The sequence below is a fragment of the Rhincodon typus genome, chromosome 4, assembly GCF_021869965.1.
Source record: "Rhincodon typus isolate 14 chromosome 4, sRhiTyp1.1, whole genome shotgun sequence".
Lineage (NCBI taxonomy): Eukaryota > Metazoa > Chordata > Chondrichthyes > Orectolobiformes > Rhincodontidae > Rhincodon > Rhincodon typus.
In genome coordinates, this window is record NC_063335.1 from 50,441,208 (window position 1) to 50,462,862 (window position 21,655).

The 21,655-nt window shown below is 40.3% G+C and overlaps 1 protein-coding gene across 1 annotated transcript in view; it reads right to left on the minus strand.

The window, feature by feature from the left end:
• Positions 1–21,655, minus strand: part of tmx3b (thioredoxin related transmembrane protein 3b) — a 134,141-nt gene that overhangs the window by 67,131 nt on the left and 45,355 nt on the right. Inside the window, exons 5-7 of the mRNA XM_020517218.2 lie at positions 19,025–19,070; positions 14,113–14,193; positions 5,570–5,669 (exon numbers count right to left, since the gene is read on the minus strand). Coding sequence (XP_020372807.2) covers positions 5,570–5,669; positions 14,113–14,193; positions 19,025–19,070 — 227 coding nt within the window. The remainder of the gene's footprint in view (positions 1–5,569; positions 5,670–14,112; positions 14,194–19,024; positions 19,071–21,655) is intronic.

Genomic DNA, 21,655 nt, shown 5'->3' on the forward strand with positions numbered 1-21,655 from the left:
CAAGCATTAAAATACACTTCTCCACAAGGTTTTACCTATCATGTAGCTCAGAATTTATACTAGGCTAAAAGTTAACAAATAGATTCTCTAGATACACTTAAAATTTGTAACTATTAGTTTTTAATCAGCTATACTTTTGGTTTGGGACATAAATTCTTTCGAAATCTATAGAGAAGTTTTGAGCATCATATTCAAAAACATAGAAATACAGATTTCATTTAAAATCATTTTTTCTTACAAAAAAATGTAAATTAGAACATCATAAACTGGAGAAGGACAATGTAGAACTTCAAAAAGACTTGACAAGTTATGGAGTGGACAGATAAGTGGCAGATGAATGAAGTTCAATGTGGAGAATTGAGAGGTAGTACATTTTTGTGGGAAGAACATGGATTGGACAGGGTAGATGCAGGGAGGATGTTGCCAATGGTGGGTGTGTCCAGAACCAGGGTCACAGTATGACGATTCGGGGTAGACGATTTAGGATGAAGATGAGGAGACATTACTTCACCCAAAGAGTGGTGTGCCTGTGGAATTCATTATCACAGGAAGTAGCTGATGCCAAAACATTGACTGTATTCAAGAGACTACTAGATATAGCACTTGGGGCGAATGGGATCAAAGGTTATGGGGAGAAAGCAGGATTAGGCCATTGAGTTGGATGATCAGGATTGTGAAGAATGGCGGAGCAGGCTCAAATGGCCTCCTCCTGCTCCTATCTTCTATGTTTCTAAACATCATAATGTAAAGGATATTACTGTAAAGGGTATGCAGGACCACAGACATCCGGCTGTATATGTGCAATGATAATTAGAGGTGGCAGGACAGATAGAGGGAGCAGTTAATAAAGCATACCATATTCTATGCTTTGTTAATAGTGGCATGCAATACAAAAGCAGGAAAGTTTCACTGAACCTTTATGAGGCACTCATTATACCAAATGGAGTACTGTACACAATTTTGGGTGGATTACTTTAGGAAGGATCTGAACGCATTGGAGAGAGGACAGAAAAGATTTTGAAAAATGGTTGCAGGGATGTGAAAATCTCAATTATGAAGATAGATTGGATACATTAGGACATTTTTCATATAGACGACGAGTGGTTCAGGTCTGGACTACACCGCCTGTAAGTGTAGTGGAAACAGGTTCAATTGATGCATTCCAAGATTGAATTAGATGATTGGTTTAACAGAAATAACATGCAGGGTTACAGGGAAAGAGTGGGAGAATGGCACCAAGTTATGATGACCAAACTAAGTTGTGACGCTCCTTTGGAGAGCTGGTGCAGACACAATGGGCCAAATGACTGTCTTCTGCCCTCGTCCTCACGTACCACCCCACCAACCTCCGGATCCAACGCATCATCCTCCGACACTTCCGCCATCTGCAATCCGACCCCACCACCAAAGACATCTTTCCCTCCCCACCTTTATCTGCTTTCCGGAGGGACAACTCTCTCCGTGACTCCCTTGTCCGCTCCACACTCCCCTCCAGCTCCACCACACCCGGCACTTTTCCCTGCAACCGCAGGAAGTGCTACACCTGCCCCCATACCTCCTCCCTCACCCCCATCCCAGGCCCCAAGAAGACTTTCCACATCAAGCAGATGTTCACCTGCACATCTGCCAATGTGGTATACTGCATCCTCTGTACCCGGTGTGGCTTCCTCTACATCGGGGAAACCAAGCGGAGACTCGGGGACCGCTTTGCAGAACACTTACGCTCGGTTCGCAACAAACAACTGCACCTCCCAGTCGCGAACCATTTCAACTCCCCCTCCCATTCCTCAGACGACATGTCCATCCTGGGCCTCCTGCAGTGCCACAACGATGCCACCCGAAGGTTGCAGGAACAGCAACTCATATTCCGCTTGGGAACCCTGCAGCCCAATGGTATCAATGTGGATTTCACAAGTTTCAAAATCTCCCCTCCCCCCACCGCATCCCAAAACCAGTCCAACTCGTCCCTGCCTCCCTAACCTGTTCTTCCTCCCACCTATCCCCTCCTCCCACCCCAAGCCGCACCTCCATCTCCTACCGACCAACCTCATCCCGCCCCCTTGACCTGTCCGTCCTCCCTGGACTGACCTATCCCCTTCCTAACTCCCTACCTACACTCACCTTTCCTGGCCCCATCCCCGCCTCTTCGACCTGTTTGTTTCCTCTCCACCTATCCTCTCCTCTATCCCTCTTCTATCCGCCTCCCACTCTCTCCCTATTTATTTCGGAACCCCCTTCCCCTCCCCCTTTTCTGATGAAGGGTCTAGGCCCGAAACGTCAGCCTCTCTGCTCCTATGATGCTGCTTGGCCTGCTGTGTTCATCCAGCCCTGCACCTTGTTGTCAACAATTCTGTGATTTGATTATGCAGAAATTGAGTTGTTGTCTTGTTATGTTTGATTCCTTTCGAAGCTGAATATCTAAATTGCGAAAAATAGGTTTACATAAGTGGCCATTGGGCCAGATCAGAGCTGGTTGTTTACTGCAACCAAAAAAATAAGTCACAGTCAAAAAAAGGTCAGTTATTGTTACTTATTCTGCTCGAAATATCTGAGCATCTTCCCTCATAAGAGGCAATGGGGCAATCAACAGTTCCCGTGACAAGGATGCCACCACAAACCTCTGTACGGAAATGTTTTGTATTTCTCTCCTTACTGGTTCAGTAATCATTCTAAATTCGTGATCCCATGACATTAACTCCCCAGTTACAGGAAAATGTCTTTACTTACTTATTCTGCTAAAATGCTTGCTAATTAAAAAAAAAATTCAATCTCTTTCTACCTTCGCTATTCCATCGAAAATTATTCAGCACATAGTGTGTGTCCATGTAATTTTAATTCCCTATTCCTGGCAAATTCCAAAATGTAATCCGATCCAGATCCAATATAATTAGATGATACAGAAATGTTCAATATAAATGTGTAATTGATTCTTATTACCCATCCCTAGTCGCCCTTGACAAGGTGGTGGTGAGCTGCCGCTTGAACCGGTGCAGTCCATTTGCTGTAGGTAGTCTCACAATGTAATTCGAAAGAGACTACCAGGAGTTTGACCAAGTGACACTGAAGGAACAGCAATATATTTCCAAATCAGGATGGTGAATGGCTTTTTTATTCACTAATGGGATGTGGACATTACTGGCTGGCCAGCTTGTTATTGGCTGTCCCCAGTTGCCCTTGAGAAGGTGGTGGTGAGTTGTCTTCTTGAACATGCTGCAGTCTATATGCTGTGTGTTGACCCACAATGCCCTCAGGAAGGGAATTCCTGGATTTTGACCTAGCAACAGTGAAGAAATGGTAATATATTTCCAAACCAAGGTGGGAATGGCTTGGAGGGTAACATGCACGTAGTAGTGTTCCCATGTATCTGCTGCCCCTGTCCTTCCAGATGGAAGTGGTCATGGGCTTGGAAGGTGCTGACTAAGGATCTTCGGTGAATTTCTGCACTGCATCTTGTAGATAATACACACTGCTGCTGAGTGTTGATGGTGGAGGGAGTGGATGCTTATGGATGTGGTTTCAATCAAGAGGGCTGCTTTGTGCTGGATGGTGTGAAGCTTCTGGAGTGCTGTTGAAACTGCAGCCATCCAGGCAAGTGGGGAGTTTTCCATTACACTCCTGACTGGAACCTTGTAGATGTGGACAGGCTCTGGGGAGTCAGGAGGTGAGTTATTCATATTCCTAGCCTCTGACCTGTCCTTGTAGCCATTGTGTTGATGTGGCAAGTCCAGTTGAGTTTCTGGTCAATGGTAACTCCAAGATGTTGATGGTAGGGTATTCAGTGATAGAAACACTATTGAATGTCAAGATGACTGGATTGTCTCTTATTGGGGACGGTCAATGTCTGGCATCTGTGTGGCATGAATGTTACTTGCCACTGGTCAGCCCAAGCCTGGATATCATCCAGATCTTGGAGATAGCAAGAACTGCAGATGCTGGAGTCAGAGACAAGGATCCCAACCGGGAATGTTGGCTTTCCTGTTCCTCTGATGCTGCCTGGCCTGCTGTGTTCCTCCAGCTCCACACTGTATCGTCCAGATCTTGTTGCATTTGAACATGGACTGCTTCAGTATCTGAAAAGTCACAAATGATACTGAACACTGGGCAATCATCAGCAATCATCTCCACTTCTGACCTTATGAAGGAGGGGAGGTCATTGATAAAGCAGCAGAAGATGGCTTGGTCCAGGACACTATCCTGAGGAACTCCTGCAGAGATGTCCTGGAGCTGAGACAACTGACCTCCAACCAATCAGAAATATCTTCCTTTGTGCCAGGTATGACTCCAACCAGTGGAGAGTTTGCCCCCCAGTACATTACAGTTTTGGTAGGGCTCCTTGATTCCATACACTGTCAAGGCTGTCACTATCACCTCACCTCTGGAATTCAGCTCTTTTGTCCAGGTTTGAATCTCGGCCGTAACGAGGTCAGGAGCTGAGTGGCCCTGATGAAACCCAAACTGGGCATCACTAAGCAAGTTATTGCTGAGCAAGTGCTGCTTGATAGCACTGTTGATGACACCTTCCATCACTTTACTAATGATCAAGAGTAGACTGATGAGGTGGTAATTTGCTGGGTTAGTTTGTTCTGCTTCTTGTGTACAGGAACACATGGGCAATTTTCCACATTGTTGGGTAGATGTCAGTGTTGCAGCTATACAGGAACAGCTTGGCAAATTCTGGAGCACAAGTCTTTAGTACTATTGCCGAAATGTTGTCAGGGCCCATGGCCTTTACAGTATCCAGTCCCTCCAACCATTTCTTGACATCTCATCGAGTGAACTTGCAGGTTGTAGCATTCCCATGTATCTATAGCCCTTGTCCTCATGGATCAAACTGATCATGGGTTTTTTTTTTTTTTTAAAGGTGCTTTCTAAGGTGCATTGGTGAATTTCTGCAGTGCACCCTTGTAGATGGTACACACTGCTGTTAATGATCATATATGGTGGAGGGAGTGGATTTTATTGGATGTGGTACCAATCAAGCAGGCCGTTTGTCCTGGATGGTGTCAAGCTTAAAATCTATATGTGCTGCATCTAACACATTCTCTTTACTTGTTCAGTTTGATTATTTTTGAAAAATAATTCAATTTGTCAAACATTTAATAAATCATTTTCTAGCTGTTCCACAGCAACTCACATACAATATAAAACTGATCTCTAAGATGTTTTACATATTTTAAGAAAGTATCAATTGCAGACCTAGGATTTGCATGTCTATGCTTACGCATTTTACCATTTGCAAGCAGACACCACTGACTACTCTGGACTCAAATGATACAATTTGCATACTTGAGAAATTGTGGTCAAACTGTCTTATGTTCTCTTTGACCTCTTCCAGTAACTCATGGAATGCTACAAGTATCTGACCTACTTCCCACCCTCTCACCCAATATGCCAGTGCATTTTTAAAGCAGCATTTCTCCCAATTGTTTAATATAAATGCACAAGAAGATTAGAAGAGGCTGGTTTCCTTGTGTTTGGGACATCACCCGGCCTTGAAAACTTATATCAGCTGATTGAAAGAAACTAAAACGGGATAATTCTGTGTTTAAAATACACTCATGTTCCAGACCTTCAGTGGAGATTCGCCGCCAACATAGACAAAGAAGACTGGATGTCTCTTCTGCCAATGATCGAATAGCTGCTGAGAGGAAAGTGATCTGACCAATGGCCTGTTAATAAAAACAAATGAAAAATCAATTAAGCATCTATTTCACAAGCCACAGACAAAACATAATTCACAAGCCATTAAAGATCAAATCCATACTTATTTCGTTTCTACATGTCAACTGCAATTCTTTAGGCAGGAGCAGCTTGACTGCACAATGATGTTATGATCTTTGACCCAAAAGCAGTAGTAAGGAAAATTTATAATTTCTTTAAAAGGTCTGTGGAATCTGTATTGTTTTTAAAACTGTCTGAAAAGGAGTTAAGATTCTTCATTTGTTGTAAAGGAGTCAATTATAATTTACATAGAGAATAAGAAATACTGATCCATATGGCTAAATTTAAATGGAGAAGTTAAATGTAGAGAGCAACTAGGAAACAAAGTGAAGAGGCATACCCAGACAACAAAACATCACTTTATAAACAAATAATTTAAAAACAAATGGGTATATTACTAAACCTGGCTATACAACACATTTTTAGGGTCTTTTCAAAATTCAAGCATACCTGACAACCAAAATGCACGGTGAAACAAACAAGCTGGTCTTTCTTTTGCACAGAAGGTGGTGTGACCCTCTGCTGCATGAAAAGTCTTCATGCAGTAACAGCGCTGGGAGTGAGATTGCAATGAAACTAGCAATAGCCCTCTTGTAAACAAAACTACGCTGCCAAAAGGTGACAAAAACGGATAGCGGGACGGATTCACTATATTGCCAGTGGTAACATTTAAAAGCAGCTAAGTGCAGATCAGGAAAGGGATTTGCATGTACAGCTCCTTGTTCTGTTGAATCTACTTTGCAGTTTAAATGATGCAGATTCAAGATCCAAAAACTAGTATAACTGAGCTTCAAAAGTTACAGAAAGTACAAGGCAATGCAGATTAAGACTTGTAACTCAGCATTAACTTTATACACCATCTTTAATGCACAAGCCATTCAAGGCATTTTACAGAAATATTATCAAACAAAACTTGACAAATAGAGAAATAGCAAAAGTTTGGACCGACAGATATAAAGGACCATTTTAACTAAGGAGGCAGAGAAGTTAAAGGAATGAATGTCTGACCTTAAAGTCCCAGCCTAAATCCTTCCACTTTTCTACTTCTCTTTCCACTTTTGAAAATTATTTCAAAGCTTATTTTAACCAAGGATTTGGTTCTCTTAGTTTATGCACCAAGGCTCAGTATTTCTGTTGTTACATCTTTTATTTATTTTTTCCCCATGGATTTTGCAAAGCATATGGACCATTTTCTAAAGGTAAAATGCTGAAATGAATAACAAAATGACAACCTACAGTCAAATTATGATAACAGTATGGTTCTGATAAGGGAAACTGCAGAAATGATTCATACTGAGCTCTGCTTGAAAAACAGATTTCACTCTTTAATTTATATATTAATACAGATATCTATTAATTTGCAGTGTATCAACAAACACGGTCTTTAAATCTCACAGGGCTCTATTAACAGGAAGCCGATTTCCAGATTCCCAATTTTCCTCTGATGGGCCTAGAGCGCTGAAGTCTGTTGCACTTGACTTTTACAGCTTACCAACTTGAAAATTACCCAACTATCCCAAATCCTTCAACACAGAGAAACCAAACGGATTCAGGAGATGCATTTTTCAGTTGTGCAATGGAAAATATGGTTCCAGTTTACAACTTTACTTTTGGATAAGTAAGTTATTCATACTTATATATTACTCCAATACTACTGTAGGATTGGTAGGCAAACTAACACTTTATTTACTTAGTTTAGTTATTTTCATAGTGTATATTTATTGCTGAATCTATTATAGAATAATTAATATAGATCTTAGTACTTGAACATGATGTAACTCTAAGGTTTTAGAGCTGATTTGTAGCTCGGGTTGTGGATGTTGTGGTTGGTTGGCTCGCCGAGCTGGTTCGTTGTTTCACAGACGTTTCATTACCATGCTGGGTAACATCTTCAGTGCAGCCTCCAATGAAGTGCCGTTGTGTTTTCCCGCCTGTTATTTAAACTCTGGAGTCCCTTGAGCTGGATTACCTCACTTCCGGTTTTCCTTCGCAGTGGAATATATATGGGGTCGAGCTCCATGTGTTTGTTGACGACTTTATTCGCGGAGTATCAGGCTTCTAGGAATTCCCGTGCTTGTCTCTGCTTAGCTTGTCTCAGGATCTTGGAGTTGTCCCAGTCGAATTGGTGGTTCTCCTTATCCATGTAGATACAGATGAGTAAGTATTAATCGTGTCTTTTTGTAGCTAATTGAGGTTCGTGTACCCTTGTTGTTAATTTCCTTCCCGTTTGTCCGATGTAGTGTTTGTCACAGCCTCTGGAGGAAATCTTGTAAATGATATTGGTCCTGTCCATAGTGAGTAGTGGGTCTTTAGTTCGGGTGAGCAGTTGTCGTAGGGTTGATGTGGATTTCTGTGCTACTCTGATGCCCAGTGGTCTTAGGAGACTTGTGGTCAGTTCAGACGTGTTCCTGATGTAAGGTAGCGTGATGAGTGTGTCGGAGCGTGTAGTATCTTCCTGGTGTAGTTCATATAATTGGCATCTTCTGACCCAGTTTTTCGGATATCTATTGTCTTTGAATACCTGGAAGAGGTATTCTTCTTCTTTTTGGCGTTGCTCTGTGCTGCTGCAGTGTGTTGTTGCCCGTTTAAATAATGTTCTCACGCAACTTCGTTTGTGTGTATTAGTGTGGTTGCTGAAGAAAATCAGCACTTGGTCAGTGTGTGTGGCTTTCCTGTGTAGCTTTTGTTAGGAATTCCCCATTTGTCCTGCACTGTACCATGACGTCCAGAAATGGGAGCTGTTTGTTCTGGATGTCATGGTAGAGCATAGGACAAATGGGGAATTCCTAACAAAGCTACACAGGAAAGCCACACACACTGACCAAGTGCTGATTTTCTTCAGCAACCACCCTAACACACACAAATGGAGTTACGTGAGAACATTATTTAAACGGGCAACAACACACTGCAGCAGCACAGAGCTACGCCAAAAAGAACAGTACCTCTTCAAGGTATTCAAAGATAATGGATACCCGAAAAACTGGGTCAGAAGATGCCAATTACATGAACGACACCAGGAAGATACTACACGCCCCGACACACTCATCACACTACCTTACATCAGGAACACGTCTGAACTGACCATAAGACTCCTACAACCACTGGGCATCACAGTAGCACACAAACTCACATCAACCCTACGACAACTGCTCACCCAAACCAAAGACCCACTACCCACTATGGACAGGACCAATGTCATATACAAGATTCCCTGCAGAGACTGTGACAAACACTACATCGGACAAACAGGGAGGAAATTTACAACAAGGGTACACGAATATCAATTGGCTACAAAAAGACATGACCAATACTCTCTCATCTCTACCCACATGGATAAGGAGAACCACCAATTCGACTGGGACAACACCAAGATCCTGCGGTGAGCAAAGCAGAGACAAGCACAGGAATTCCTAGAAGCCCGAGACTCCACGAAGAAAGTCGTCAACAAACAAAGAGCTCAACCCCATATACACTCCACTGCGAAGGAAAACCGGAAGTGAGATAATCCAGCTCAAAGGACTCCAGAGTTTAAATAACAGGCAGGAAAACACAACGGCGCTTCATCGGAGGCTGCACTAAAGATATTACCCAGCATGGTAACGAAATGTCTGCAAAAGAATGAACTGGCTCGGCAAGCCAACCAACATGATGTGACTCTACTAGCTTCATTCGACAAAGTAATACACCATGGTATTGCGAACAGGATGAAAGCAAAACCTAAAGGTTCAGACTTACAGCTGCAAGGATGAAAGTGGTCTGTTTAGTTTCAGATCCAATCTTCCAAGGTTGAATAAGACAGAGATAGCATACTCCTAGGCTCATTGGCCCTCATCAAGGAATCATAACCATTGCTGTGTACTGTTTTGGTGTATTAGAAGTACTGCATAGCAATTGGCTAAATGCAACCTGCATATTAGAATAAACTTTATAACAATATGTTTAAGTTTGTAAATGTACAATCTTCTGGACATTAAAACAATTTTTAAGAGTAGCTTCTGTATTATATTTGAAAGGCAAAACTAAAAGGGTAACAAGCTGTTTCCAAGCATTCAAACATAGCAGAAACAAAAGTGTTAAGTAAATGTCTGATTTAACAGGAACTTCACCAAATTAGGTGACATTCAGACATGATTTCACAGGATACCGAATGCACATGCCTCCCTTTCTTTTAGAAACAGGCTTAAACAACATTTCAAGCTATTCTTTCACCTTATTAAGAAAAAACTCAAAAAGGCAATAACAATACTTAATGAACAGGAGGGACCCATTGACACTTGACTACTTAAAGGAGCCAGTGTGGAGATAGTCAGAATGACATCAATGTCCATCACCTTTAAGTGCCAATTAGAGATTGATCTTGCATTCCTTAAACCAATTAGCAACAGTTTTGCTTAGTCTAGGCCAGTCAGAATATAACAATTTAACTGATCATGGCATGGGTTGAGTCTTTTAATGATCAAGATTGGAAGGCCGTCAAGGCATTGGAGAGAGACAGGAAAACAGTAGATGCAGGAGATGCATTTTTCAGTTGTGCAATGGAAAATGTGGTTCCAGCTTGCAAAAGGTCAATGAATCTGAAATTATATTCACTTATTTCTGGTAACCATCATGTTATATTATTTACATAAAGCTTTGACAAGTTCCTATCCACCCAAACATTAACCATTTTTCTCTCTCCACAGATGTGATCTGATATGCTGAGCATTTCATTTAAGGTTAAACTACATTGAATTATAATCAAATTTTGAGCTCATGGTTGAGCCTAATCAGTTTAAACTTTACAGTGGGTATGCTGAGACATCAATTAAATATGGCTATGCATGCATACATTGATCAGGCAAGTGTTATCCAGCAGATGGCAGGCTTGTAAGGTAAATAGAGTTAAAAATAAGAGTTATCAAGTAAACAACTGCATGGAAACAAAACTATCAAATGAAAGCATTGGAAATTCAACATAAAACTTTTCAGTAATATTAAGTATAAATGGTGACAACTGAATATGAAGAAAGAAAATGTGTTTTAAACTGCAAAATCACTTTGCATCAAGATAAAAAGTAGCATAATTAGCCAATGCCACTTAATATTTCTTTATGCTGATTCTTAAAACCATGAACTATTCATAAGTATGAAGTAACCTGCTCACAGCTTTCCCACATCATTCTTAAATACTCTGCCCTGTCATGGTATCCCCCTTGAATAAATTATCCAATTTCATTTATTTTTCTACTGGATAAAAACAACATCAGTCAGAGCACAGGAAATAATTTCTTAAATTCTTAAGCTTTCTATATGAAAAACTATGGCTTATATAGTGCTCCAATTGCTTAAATTTGTTTACTCACGTAGGAAATATTTGCATAGTTGTATTGGACAGCATCAACTTCCTGCCATGGCTAGTAGTTATGATATTGGATTCCCCACTCTGTGTCATGTTGTGAAAATAGATTTAATACATACATCACTTGTGAGCTTGTGAAACAAATTTCCATTAAAAAGCCCAAATGGTTAAGGTGTATCTTTATAAGAGGGAGCCTGTCAGGTACGAACTAAGCATCTTTGGGTCTCATACTATGCGCTTGACAGGTTATGCATCTTGATGCATAGAAACTCTTATGCAGTTAATGGGGGATACAAAACTGCTGCAAAGAGTATATTGCCATGCAAAAATTCAAAGGCATGAAATTACAATAGCATGATATGTTCCGGACTACGCTTTTCGAAAAAAAATCGTTTATGGGATGTGGGTGTCACTAGCTATGAGTAAATTTGTTTACTCAATTACCAAAATGGCCACTGAGTCACAATAGTACAACTATCAAAACTTAAAATCCACCAGGCTTCTTCAATGAACCAAAAAAAAATCAATTTATTATGAACAAACCCCTTTCTTAAAGAAAATGGTAAACTCTGATAAACATCCAAAGTAAGATCCAGAATTAAATCTATCCCACAAATTCCACACACCGATACACTCATTGCACGAAGATGCCAAGTCCGTTGACAATACTTAAAAAAAAAATACAAAAACGCGAAAAGATCAACCCATGTGCCAAGGGTCTGGAAACAAAGAATAAAACGTAATGTCTCTTACACGGACTAGATTTCCTGTCGACGAAGCTGATTTGTTGACAGCTGCAGACTGGAATCGGAACTGGACGTTTACCAACAAGCAAATTGGATTAGAGTTGTTGTGAGCTGGTCACAGTCTGTTCATTCAGGCTTTACCAGGCAGGAAAAAATATTGCTATTTAGAAAATCTATTAGTTTCCCAGAAACTTCAAATACAAACAGGATTGCAGGAGAAACTTTCATCTTCAGTGGTGTGGTCTGTTCTAAAAGTACAGCAGTCAAAGACCAGGGAGGATTAGCAGGCACCGATTATTGCAGGTGCCCTTAATCCTCTCAGCCAAGCTTAGTTTTTCAGTAATTAAAAACATAAACCATATCTCTTATCTCTTTGAAAACTTTGCTTAGCTGTTTTTCAAAGTCTCTTGATTTCTAGTATAAAGCAGGTGGCTTGCAGTACATATTAAACTGTTGACTTCAGGTTCCAAAAAGTCACATGGTAAAACCCTTCTCAACTTAAAGAATACCCAAATAATCCATAATCTTCTAGTTTTTTTCCACTAGATAGTCCTCAAGTCCCAGCAACCATCATTCATATCTTGATGTGGCAGGATTACAGATCATTCAGGCTTTACCAGGTAAGCAGAAATATTGATATTTAGAAAATCTATTACATTTCTATATCTGATCTTTTTGCTGTGGAATTGTTTAACACAGTCTATCGCATGCTGCTTCCATCTTTCGGCATGGAAATAGTCCTGTCCAAGTTGCATCTTCATGCGGTGACACCTCATTTTTAGGTGTGTCTGGTACTGCTCATGGCATGCCCTCCTACACTTTTCATTGAAACAGGTTAATTCCCTGGCTTGATGGTAATTATTACAAATTGTGACTGAGTACAATTCCCCTGATGATCTATAGCATCTGAAGGATGTCCAGCTTCGAGTTGCCAGATCTATTCTAAATCTATCCCACTTAGCACAGTGGTAGTGTCACAGAACATGGTGGAGGTATCCTCAATGTGAAGGTAGGATTTCATCTCCACAAGGACTATGCAGTGGCAAATCCTACAAATATTGTCACGGATAGATACATCTGCGACAAGTGGACTGGTTAGGACAGGGTTAAGTAGATCTTTCTTGTCCTGTTGGCTCCCTGATCAGACTATAGCAACAGAACCAGTCTAGCAGCTACATCCTTTTGGACTCTACTTGGTTGTTAGTGGTGGTGCCAAGCAGCCATTCTTGGTCACTGACGTCTATCCGAAGGCCATTCAGTTCCTTTGTTGCTTCTTCCAATCGGTGTTCAACACTGAACAGTATTAATTCACCAGCTGTGGGCAGTAGTAGGTGAAATTTGCAGCTCATGTTTTACCTGGTGCCATGAGACTTCATAGGGTCCACAGTCAATGTCGATGAGCAACTGACCCCCAATCATCTAACACTTCTACTGGTGAGTATGTCCTGCAGGTAGGACAGCACACCCTCAGGTAATGTGATGTCTGAGACATTAAGGCATAATTCCTGTAAGGATCGTTCCTGGAGTATAATTACATGAAGTTGTTGCTTGGCTAGTCTACGGGACAGCCTTCCAATTTTGGTACAAGATCCCAGATGTGAGTAAAGAGGACCTTGTGGGTTTTTTCTTTCTCTCTCTCCCTACTCTTGACCATTCTGTCATTGTCTTCTATTATTATTCTTCTTTTTTCAAAGTGGCAGCAAGTAGTGATGGAAAAAGGCATCAGCATTTTCCAATGAGTACTGCAGGGAAAATATAGCCTGAGGTGCTCAGTTATTTCTTTAATTCTCCCATGACACTGCAACCCCTCTTTCCCATCTCTTATTTTGAAGGTACACACCCTGTAATTTTTCCACATGCTACAATCACCTTAACAACATTAAACCTTGTCTCAATCCCAAGGGCTGTTGCCATGGCCTTCACACGTACGGAGAATTTTCTATATACTTCTCTCAAGGGGTTTGATCTGCTTCCAAAATTCAATGTGCTTGATTTAAAAAACTAAAATTGAGACGATCACCTCAATACAACTCTTGTGTCTCACAGATGTCAGTGATTAGAATACTTACATTTTCTAACCAAAAACAAAATATAGGTGATGTAGATGACCCGATCCAAATACCAGCTTTAGTTTCATTTAGGAAGAAGGACATTCTTTCAGCCATTATGTATTCTGAAGCTTACAGTAAACAAAACACAAGCTGCAACAAATATCTAATCAATACTGAATTATTTAACATCACACTGCGGACTAATGTACAAGTTTCTTATTACTTAAAATTTCAAGATAAACAAAATTTCACTTACCCTGATACTCTGCCAGCAAACTCAATTATATCTTCTTTGGTACGAGGTCCTCTATAATTGTAAGCGAGATCACCTTTTAACCTAAGAGTAGAATAAAAAGATTTGAACAAACAAATATTATTAAATAATATTTTGCCATTGAGGTGAGTGAAGAATGGTACATTAACTCCAACAGAAAATACATAAATAGAACCTAAATTAATGCAAAAGTGCAAGGCTTACCAATAACATACATCTGAGTTCATTATTAGTCGGGAATAGATATAACCAAATGATTTACATTGTTAATTAGACACTTGAATTATAATTTTTCATTACACCTTCAATAATGCATTCAATGATGCCATATTCACAACCTTTAAATTTAATAAATATTTTCAAATTTAACTTGATGGCTTTGAATGTGAACGGCAATCCAGTTATCTGTTGACAAAACCACTTCTGCCACGCATCTCACCACTGTTTGCAAAACTCTGAATCGGAAGCTGGTACACCAGATTCTCTCACCTTCTGCTGCCCCAACCCTTTTCACCTTTATGTTCTGTGGGCTCCACTAAATTCAGCTCTATATTCAACAAGAATTTTGAGAAGTTTACGATCATGAGAAGTTCCTTATAAAGGCAATTCTTTCCCTATCCTTTAAAATTCAAAATCTTGCATGCATTATAAAACATTCTATTCTTGTAAGTGAAACAAAAATTGTTACATACTGTAACCAGGATAGTTATCCGTGTGTTCCCCTAAAAATACACTCACCTTTAAGCATGCAAAGATAAACTGTCCTTTCCCAATCTTACTGAACCACCTGCTGCTTTTGACACTGTTAACCATACCATCCTCCATCTCTTCATCATTGAGCTGGGTCTGAACTGCTCTCATCTGGTTCCATTCATAGCCAGAACATTATTTGACATGGATTCCCCCCATTCCTCAACATGTATCTCTGGGGACTCCAAGAATCCATCTTTGGCTCCCTCCTATATCTTATCCACAAGCTGCAATTTAGCAACACTATCGAAATGCAGACTGTTGGTTCTCATGTATTCTGACACAACCCATCACTTTCTTGCTGACTCAACACTTCATCTAACATCCAGTACACAGCAGAAATTTTCTCCAATTAAATGTTAGGAAGACTGAAGCCTGAAGCCTGGTCTTCAAGCCCTATGCCAAACTCTGTTCCTAACTACTGGGGACATCCTTCTTCCTGGCAACAGAGAGACTAAACCAGTCTGTCATAATTTGGTGTCACATTTGAACCCAAGATGAGTTTCCAGCCGTATATTCATAATACCAATCAGACCGCCTATTTTCATCTCCATGACATCACCCAGATTAGACGATAAAACCATAAGAAATAGAAACAGGAGTAGGCTGCTCAGCCTCTCAAGCCTGCACTGCTGTTCAAAATGATGATGGCTGATCAGACATTCCTCATGTCCACCTTCCTGCATTTTCCTCGTAATTGATTCCCTGAATGAACAAGAATCTATCTGTTTCAGTCTTAAATATACACAAGGAATCTACATCTACAGCTCTCTGTGGCAAGGAGTTTCAAAGACTCTTAACTCTTAGAGAAGAAATTCCTCTTCATCTCAGACTTAAATTGGCACTCCTTTGTTCTAAGACTATGCCCTCTGGTCCTAGACTCTCTCATGAGATGAACATTCTCTCAGCAGTTACCCTGCCAAGGCCCTTAAGAATCCTAAATGTTTCAACGAGATCATCTCTCATTCTTCTAAACTCCAACGAGTAGAGACTCAACCCGCTTAGTATTTGCTACAGCTCCCAGTGCTTATGATCACAAATCTCAACATGCACCACGCCAATGCAATGCACAACACAATAAATTGACATGGGCTTGTGAACTTGCTGAGTCGCAATTGTAGAGTGTGTGGATAGTGTCAACAGAAGGCAGTGGTAGAGCCGGACCTTCAACAAACAAGGTAGAACTCACAAAACACTGACATGCTAATAGAGATATTTTCTGGCAATTTCCATAATCTAAAATAAACAACCTGGATAATGAGAATTTTGTATTTTAAGAGTGTAAAAATATTTTAAAGATATACATAGAGGACACTAATTGCAGGACTGTGCCAAAAGAAGTTCTATTATTTCTGTACACAAGATGACTTCTTGGTTACCATCAATGGCCTTTTGGTGAAATACATTATCATTTAATTAGTGCTTAAACACTTAATGTTCCATTACCACAAACATTTTAGTTGTACATCAATTTCTACAATGTACAAGGAGTATCTCAAATGCTTCAACATGGTAATATAACATAACAATGCAGATAAAAATCAAATTTCTGTTGCACAATCAGATAAAAATTTAAATTAAGAGAAAATGTTCATATTACAACTACAATCAACACTCTTCAGTAAGTTAGCACAACACACGATAAATTCCATTAAATCAAAATTTTACAGCACAGGAAGCAGCTATCTAACTCATCAATATCTGTCAAGAAAGCTTATTTTCTTGTCTTTTAGTCTCCCCTCACCTTAACTCATTAAGGCGACCTTTTATCCTCTCTCCTTTCAAGAGATATTAACTATGCTGCTTCTTGAATCATAGAAGGGTTATAGTAGAGAACAGGCCATTAAACCCACCATGTCTGCACTGGTTGAATAAACTGGCTACCCATTTAATTCCACTTTCTAGCACCTGGTCTGTAGCCTTGTAGATTAGTGCTTCAGATACAGATGCAGGTTCCTTTTAAAGTGGGCAACAAATTCCAGACAGCTACCACACTCTAGGTGAAACAACCTTTTATCGTGTCCCCCCTCTACTACTCCTACCAATCACCTTGAATCTGTGCCTCCCAGTAATTGATCTCTCTGCTAATGGAACCAAGTCTTCCCTGTTCTCTTTGTTCAAGCCCCTCATTATTTGGTACAACTTCAATATGTCACCCTTCAGTCTCCTCTATTAAGGAAAACAAACCCAGCCCATCCGATCTTACCTAAAAAATGCAATTTTCAAGTCTTGGCAACATTGTCGTATATCACATCGACTCTCTCGACTGCAATTATGTCCTCACTATGATATGGTGACCAGAACTGTACACAGCTGTGGCTTAACAATTGTTTTATTTACTTTCAGCATCATGGCTCTAGTATTCAATACCTCAGCCAAAGAAAGGATAGCATCCCATATGCCTTTTTTTAAAATCACCTTTTCTATCTGACCTGCCACCTTAAGGGACCTGTGGATGTGCACTTCAAGTTCTCCCAGTTACTTTCTCTCTCTCAATACCCGCCCTGTTTAATGTTCATTCCCTTGCTTTCTGTACTCTCACTAAATGCAGAAACTCTCACTTCTACAGTCTGAATTTTATTTGCCGCTTTTGGCAAATTGCCACTATCTTCCTGCAATTGACAGCCATCTCTAGGATACTAAGATATAGCAGACTAATTTTTGCATCATCTGCAAATTTCCGAAGTCAATGTCCTACATTTAAACTAACTCATTAACGCATACCTTAGACAGCAAAGGACCCCAAAAATTGAGCCCTGGGGAACACCAATTTAAAATAAACTTTCATTCATAAAAACATTCATTGACCGTTATTCTTTGCTTCCTGTCACTGAGCCAATTTTGGACCCAACTCTCCCACATTCCCTTGTATCACACTGGCTTTAATTTTTAAACAGTCTGCCATATGGGACCTTATCAAATGCCTTATTAAAATCCATGGAGACACCATCCACTGTGCTATCCTGATCAATCCTCCTTGTTACTCAAAAAATTAAGTTATTTAACTTCTGCCAAAAGTGCAAATAGAATTAAGTCTGTAGAAGTGAGAGTTTCTGCATTTAGTGAGAGTACAGAAAGCAAGGGAAAAGACAATGAACAGGGGGGTATTGAGAGAGAGAAAGTAACTGGGAGAACTTGAAGTGCACATCCACAGGTCCCTCCCCTAATTTGTGTCTACTACGCAAATAAATACAAGCTGTTGCGCGTTTGCTAAAAGATACCTCTTAGATTGTTGAAATGTTGACCTTTATATCAGGAGAACTGAAATATATTAAAAAACGCAATGACGACTAATGCACTAGTGTGACCCACAAGCCATATTCATTATCTGGTTGTTTGTTAGGGCTCTGAGAGCTACGTAGTTAACTGCTAAGCCAATCCTGGAAGGTTCTACTGCAATTAGAACAGGATAATGCAAACGACTGAATTTTGGATGAGTTGCTGACTCAATTCTTTTCTCCTCACGTTTTTCTCTGCCTCATATAGGAGCTCTCTTTCAAAAGGAGGTTGCACCATATTTTGTGGTTGCACTTGGTGCAGTGAACCTGGGTAAGCTTTCCTTAGAATTCGAAGGCAACATCAAAACTCCTAAGAGAACCCTTCAGAGAGTCCTTGTGATGCCTTTAACCTCCTTAAATGTGCAACCAGACTCAAGTTCTCCATATATATTCACTTTGGTAAGCTTGTCTCAGACATTCTCACCACATTACCAGCACAACTCCGTTGTGACGCTCTCAGTATGCTGTGGATACTTGGCACGCCAATTCAGATGAGCACCTTAGCATCTGGTGTTTCCTCTTGCTTTAATTGTCCAAGCTTTAATGCCTTTCTAACCTGGTTTTTACATGCACATATGCAGAATGAGTGATTTTTTTGATTTATCTAATACAACTTGATGCCAATTTCAAAAATAACAAATTTTGCCTAATGAAGCCGCAATAAAATTCAATAAATAGCATTCCATATCAATAATAGTAACTGCAGATGCTGGAGAATCTGAGATAACAAGGTGTAGAGCTGGATGAACACAGCAGGCCAAGCAGCATCATAGGAGCAGGAAGGCTGACGTTTAGGCCCGAAACGTGTGCTTTAAGACAGCATGTTCCTAATTGTACAAAAAAAAAAACTATAATCCTTCACTTACAATTTGATGGTTGGATAACCTCGGACACCAAACTGAGAGGCAACACCTGGGGAGGGAGATAAAGAATGGGATGTTAGAAACAACTGAAATAGTAGATTTAGGATACAAATGGGTTCTTCAAATGCTTACATGAGTATTTTTATCTATAATCAATTCGTCTGAAAACAAAATAATTCCCTTTCATTTTTTTCAAACCTAATATAGTTAGCCATTATGTAACAGCACTATATAAATGGTCTTGCAGCTAGGTGTTGTACGCCCTCCTGCTAACTTTAAAACCTGCAATTTCTTGGAGTAGAAAGGTGAATGGAACTGCTATGTTGTACTCCTAAGGAAGGATACAGGCACAATTTGAACTCGACTGCCTTGTGAACCTAGGTACATTAATATTGAGTGGCTGGTGTAAGTATACCAAATGAACATTAATAAAAGGATCTTCGTTGCCATTTTGCTGTGACAGCTTATTGTAGCATCAACCAGTAGTGAATCAGACTCCAAACAACACAAACGGATACTGCTAAGGATAATGAAGGAAAAGAGATACATAGCAGTGAATAGAGTTCAGCACTTGTCTTCCTTTTTCAAATATTCACTTCCAGATTAAAATATTGAAAAAATGCATGTTCCTGGCAGGTTTATTATGTCCAGCAGGTTTCCATTAGATAATGCTAGGTTGACGATTAAGGAACCATTTTATCCACAATATTTTGGCTTAAAACTGGGTGCCCAAAAATGTCGGTCATCTGAAAACCAAATACTTAGACAACATTTCATGCATAAATCAAGATATTTTACTTCGAAGGCTCCTCCGAGATCTTCAATGGCACCCATTTCATTTTCAGGAGTAATCTTCTCATTCTCACTAACTCATTTATTAGTTGATTCAGATACCTAGTAATAGCATCTGCTGTTTGTGAGATGCACTTGAGGTATTTGGACTTGGCAAGAGTTAGAAAAACTCATCAATATTCTCAGTAATAATCAACTATTGAAATTATAGGCACAACATTTCCTAGATAGCACAGTATGGAGCGGCACAGTGGCTAGCACTGCTGCCTCTGTGTGGGTTTCCTCCAGGTGCTCCAATTTCCTTCCACAGTCCAAAAATGTGCAGGTTAGGTAGATTGGCCATGCTACATTGCCCATAGTGTCCAGGGATATGCAAGTTGGATGGGTTAGCCAGGGGAAATACAGGGTTACAGGGATTGGTGGGGGTGGGGGAATGAGTCTGGATGGAATGCTCTTTGGAGACTCTGTGTGGACACATTGGGCCAAATGGCCCGTTTCCACACTGTAGGGTTTCTAAGTAGTAGTAAAATTGGTACAAGACAACAGGCATAAAGTTAGCAATGAAGGATTTTTCAAATAACTGATACTTTTCTGCATAAAAAGTCATCACCTAAACACACCTTCCACACACTAGGGACATCAAAGCTCCATGTTATGATCCCAACTATGTTATTGCTTTACAAGTCAGGTCTTTTGATAGGTACCTGATTGGGTAGATCATATTTTTATTTGTTTTTGTTTTTTACTATTGCTGGACCATAAGCACATAATGCTGCAAATTTTGCTTCAAGCATAAAATGGAAGTTTATTACAAAAGGCACTATGATAAAATAGAATAGCCCAAACTGAGGTTGTAGACATGCTTGTCATGCCAGTGGGTTTGGGCGCAAACATTTTATCACCCTCCTAGTTAACATTGTCAGTGTGCCTCCGGTGAAGATTTGGTGTTCTGTCCTGCTTGTTATTTATATGCCGCGGTTTGCTGGGGTGATTGGTATTATTTCCGGTTTTGTTTCTCAGTGGTTCGTACACAAGGTCTAATTCATTGTGTTTGTTGATGGAGTTCCAGTTGGAGTACCAGGCCTCCAGGAATTCCTCAGGGTGTCTCTGTTTGGCTCGTGTGATTATCAATGTGTTGTCCCTGTCGAATTCATGTCCTCGTTGTCCATGTGTAGTGAGACAAGTGAGAATTAGTGGTGCTTTTTGGTGGCTAGTTGGTGTACCTGTATCCGTATAGTCAATTTTCTTCTGGTTTGGCCTATGTAGTGTTTCTCACAGTCCTTGCATAGTATTTTGTATATTACCCCAGTTTTGCCGGTTTTGGGTATGGGATCCTTTATGTTTGTCAGTAGCTGTCACAGGGTGGTTGTCGGTTTGTGGGCTACTCTGATACCTGGGGGTCTGAGTAGTCTTGTGATCATCTCTGAAACGTCCTTGATGTATGGTAGGGTGATAAGTAACACTGGTTGTGTTGTGTCTTCCTGTTGTGGTCTGTCTCAGAGGTAACGGCAGATTACGCTTTACAGGTATCCATTTCTTTTGAAGACTCCGATTAAGTGTTCCTGTTCTGCTTTGCATAGTTCCGGGTTGCTGCAATGTGTTGCGGCCTGTTTGAATAATGTCGTGATGCAGTTTGTGGGCATTGGGGTGATTGCTAGTGTAATTGAGTATTTGGTCTGCATGTGTGGTCTTTCTATATACGCTAGTCTGGGGTGCCCCACTGTTTTTGCGTTCTACCGTTAAGTCCAGAAAGGGTAGTCAGTTATTGTTCTTTTCTTCTTTCGTGAACTTTATCCCGGTAAGGATGTTGTTTACGTGTCAGTGGGTTTCTTCCAGTTTAGT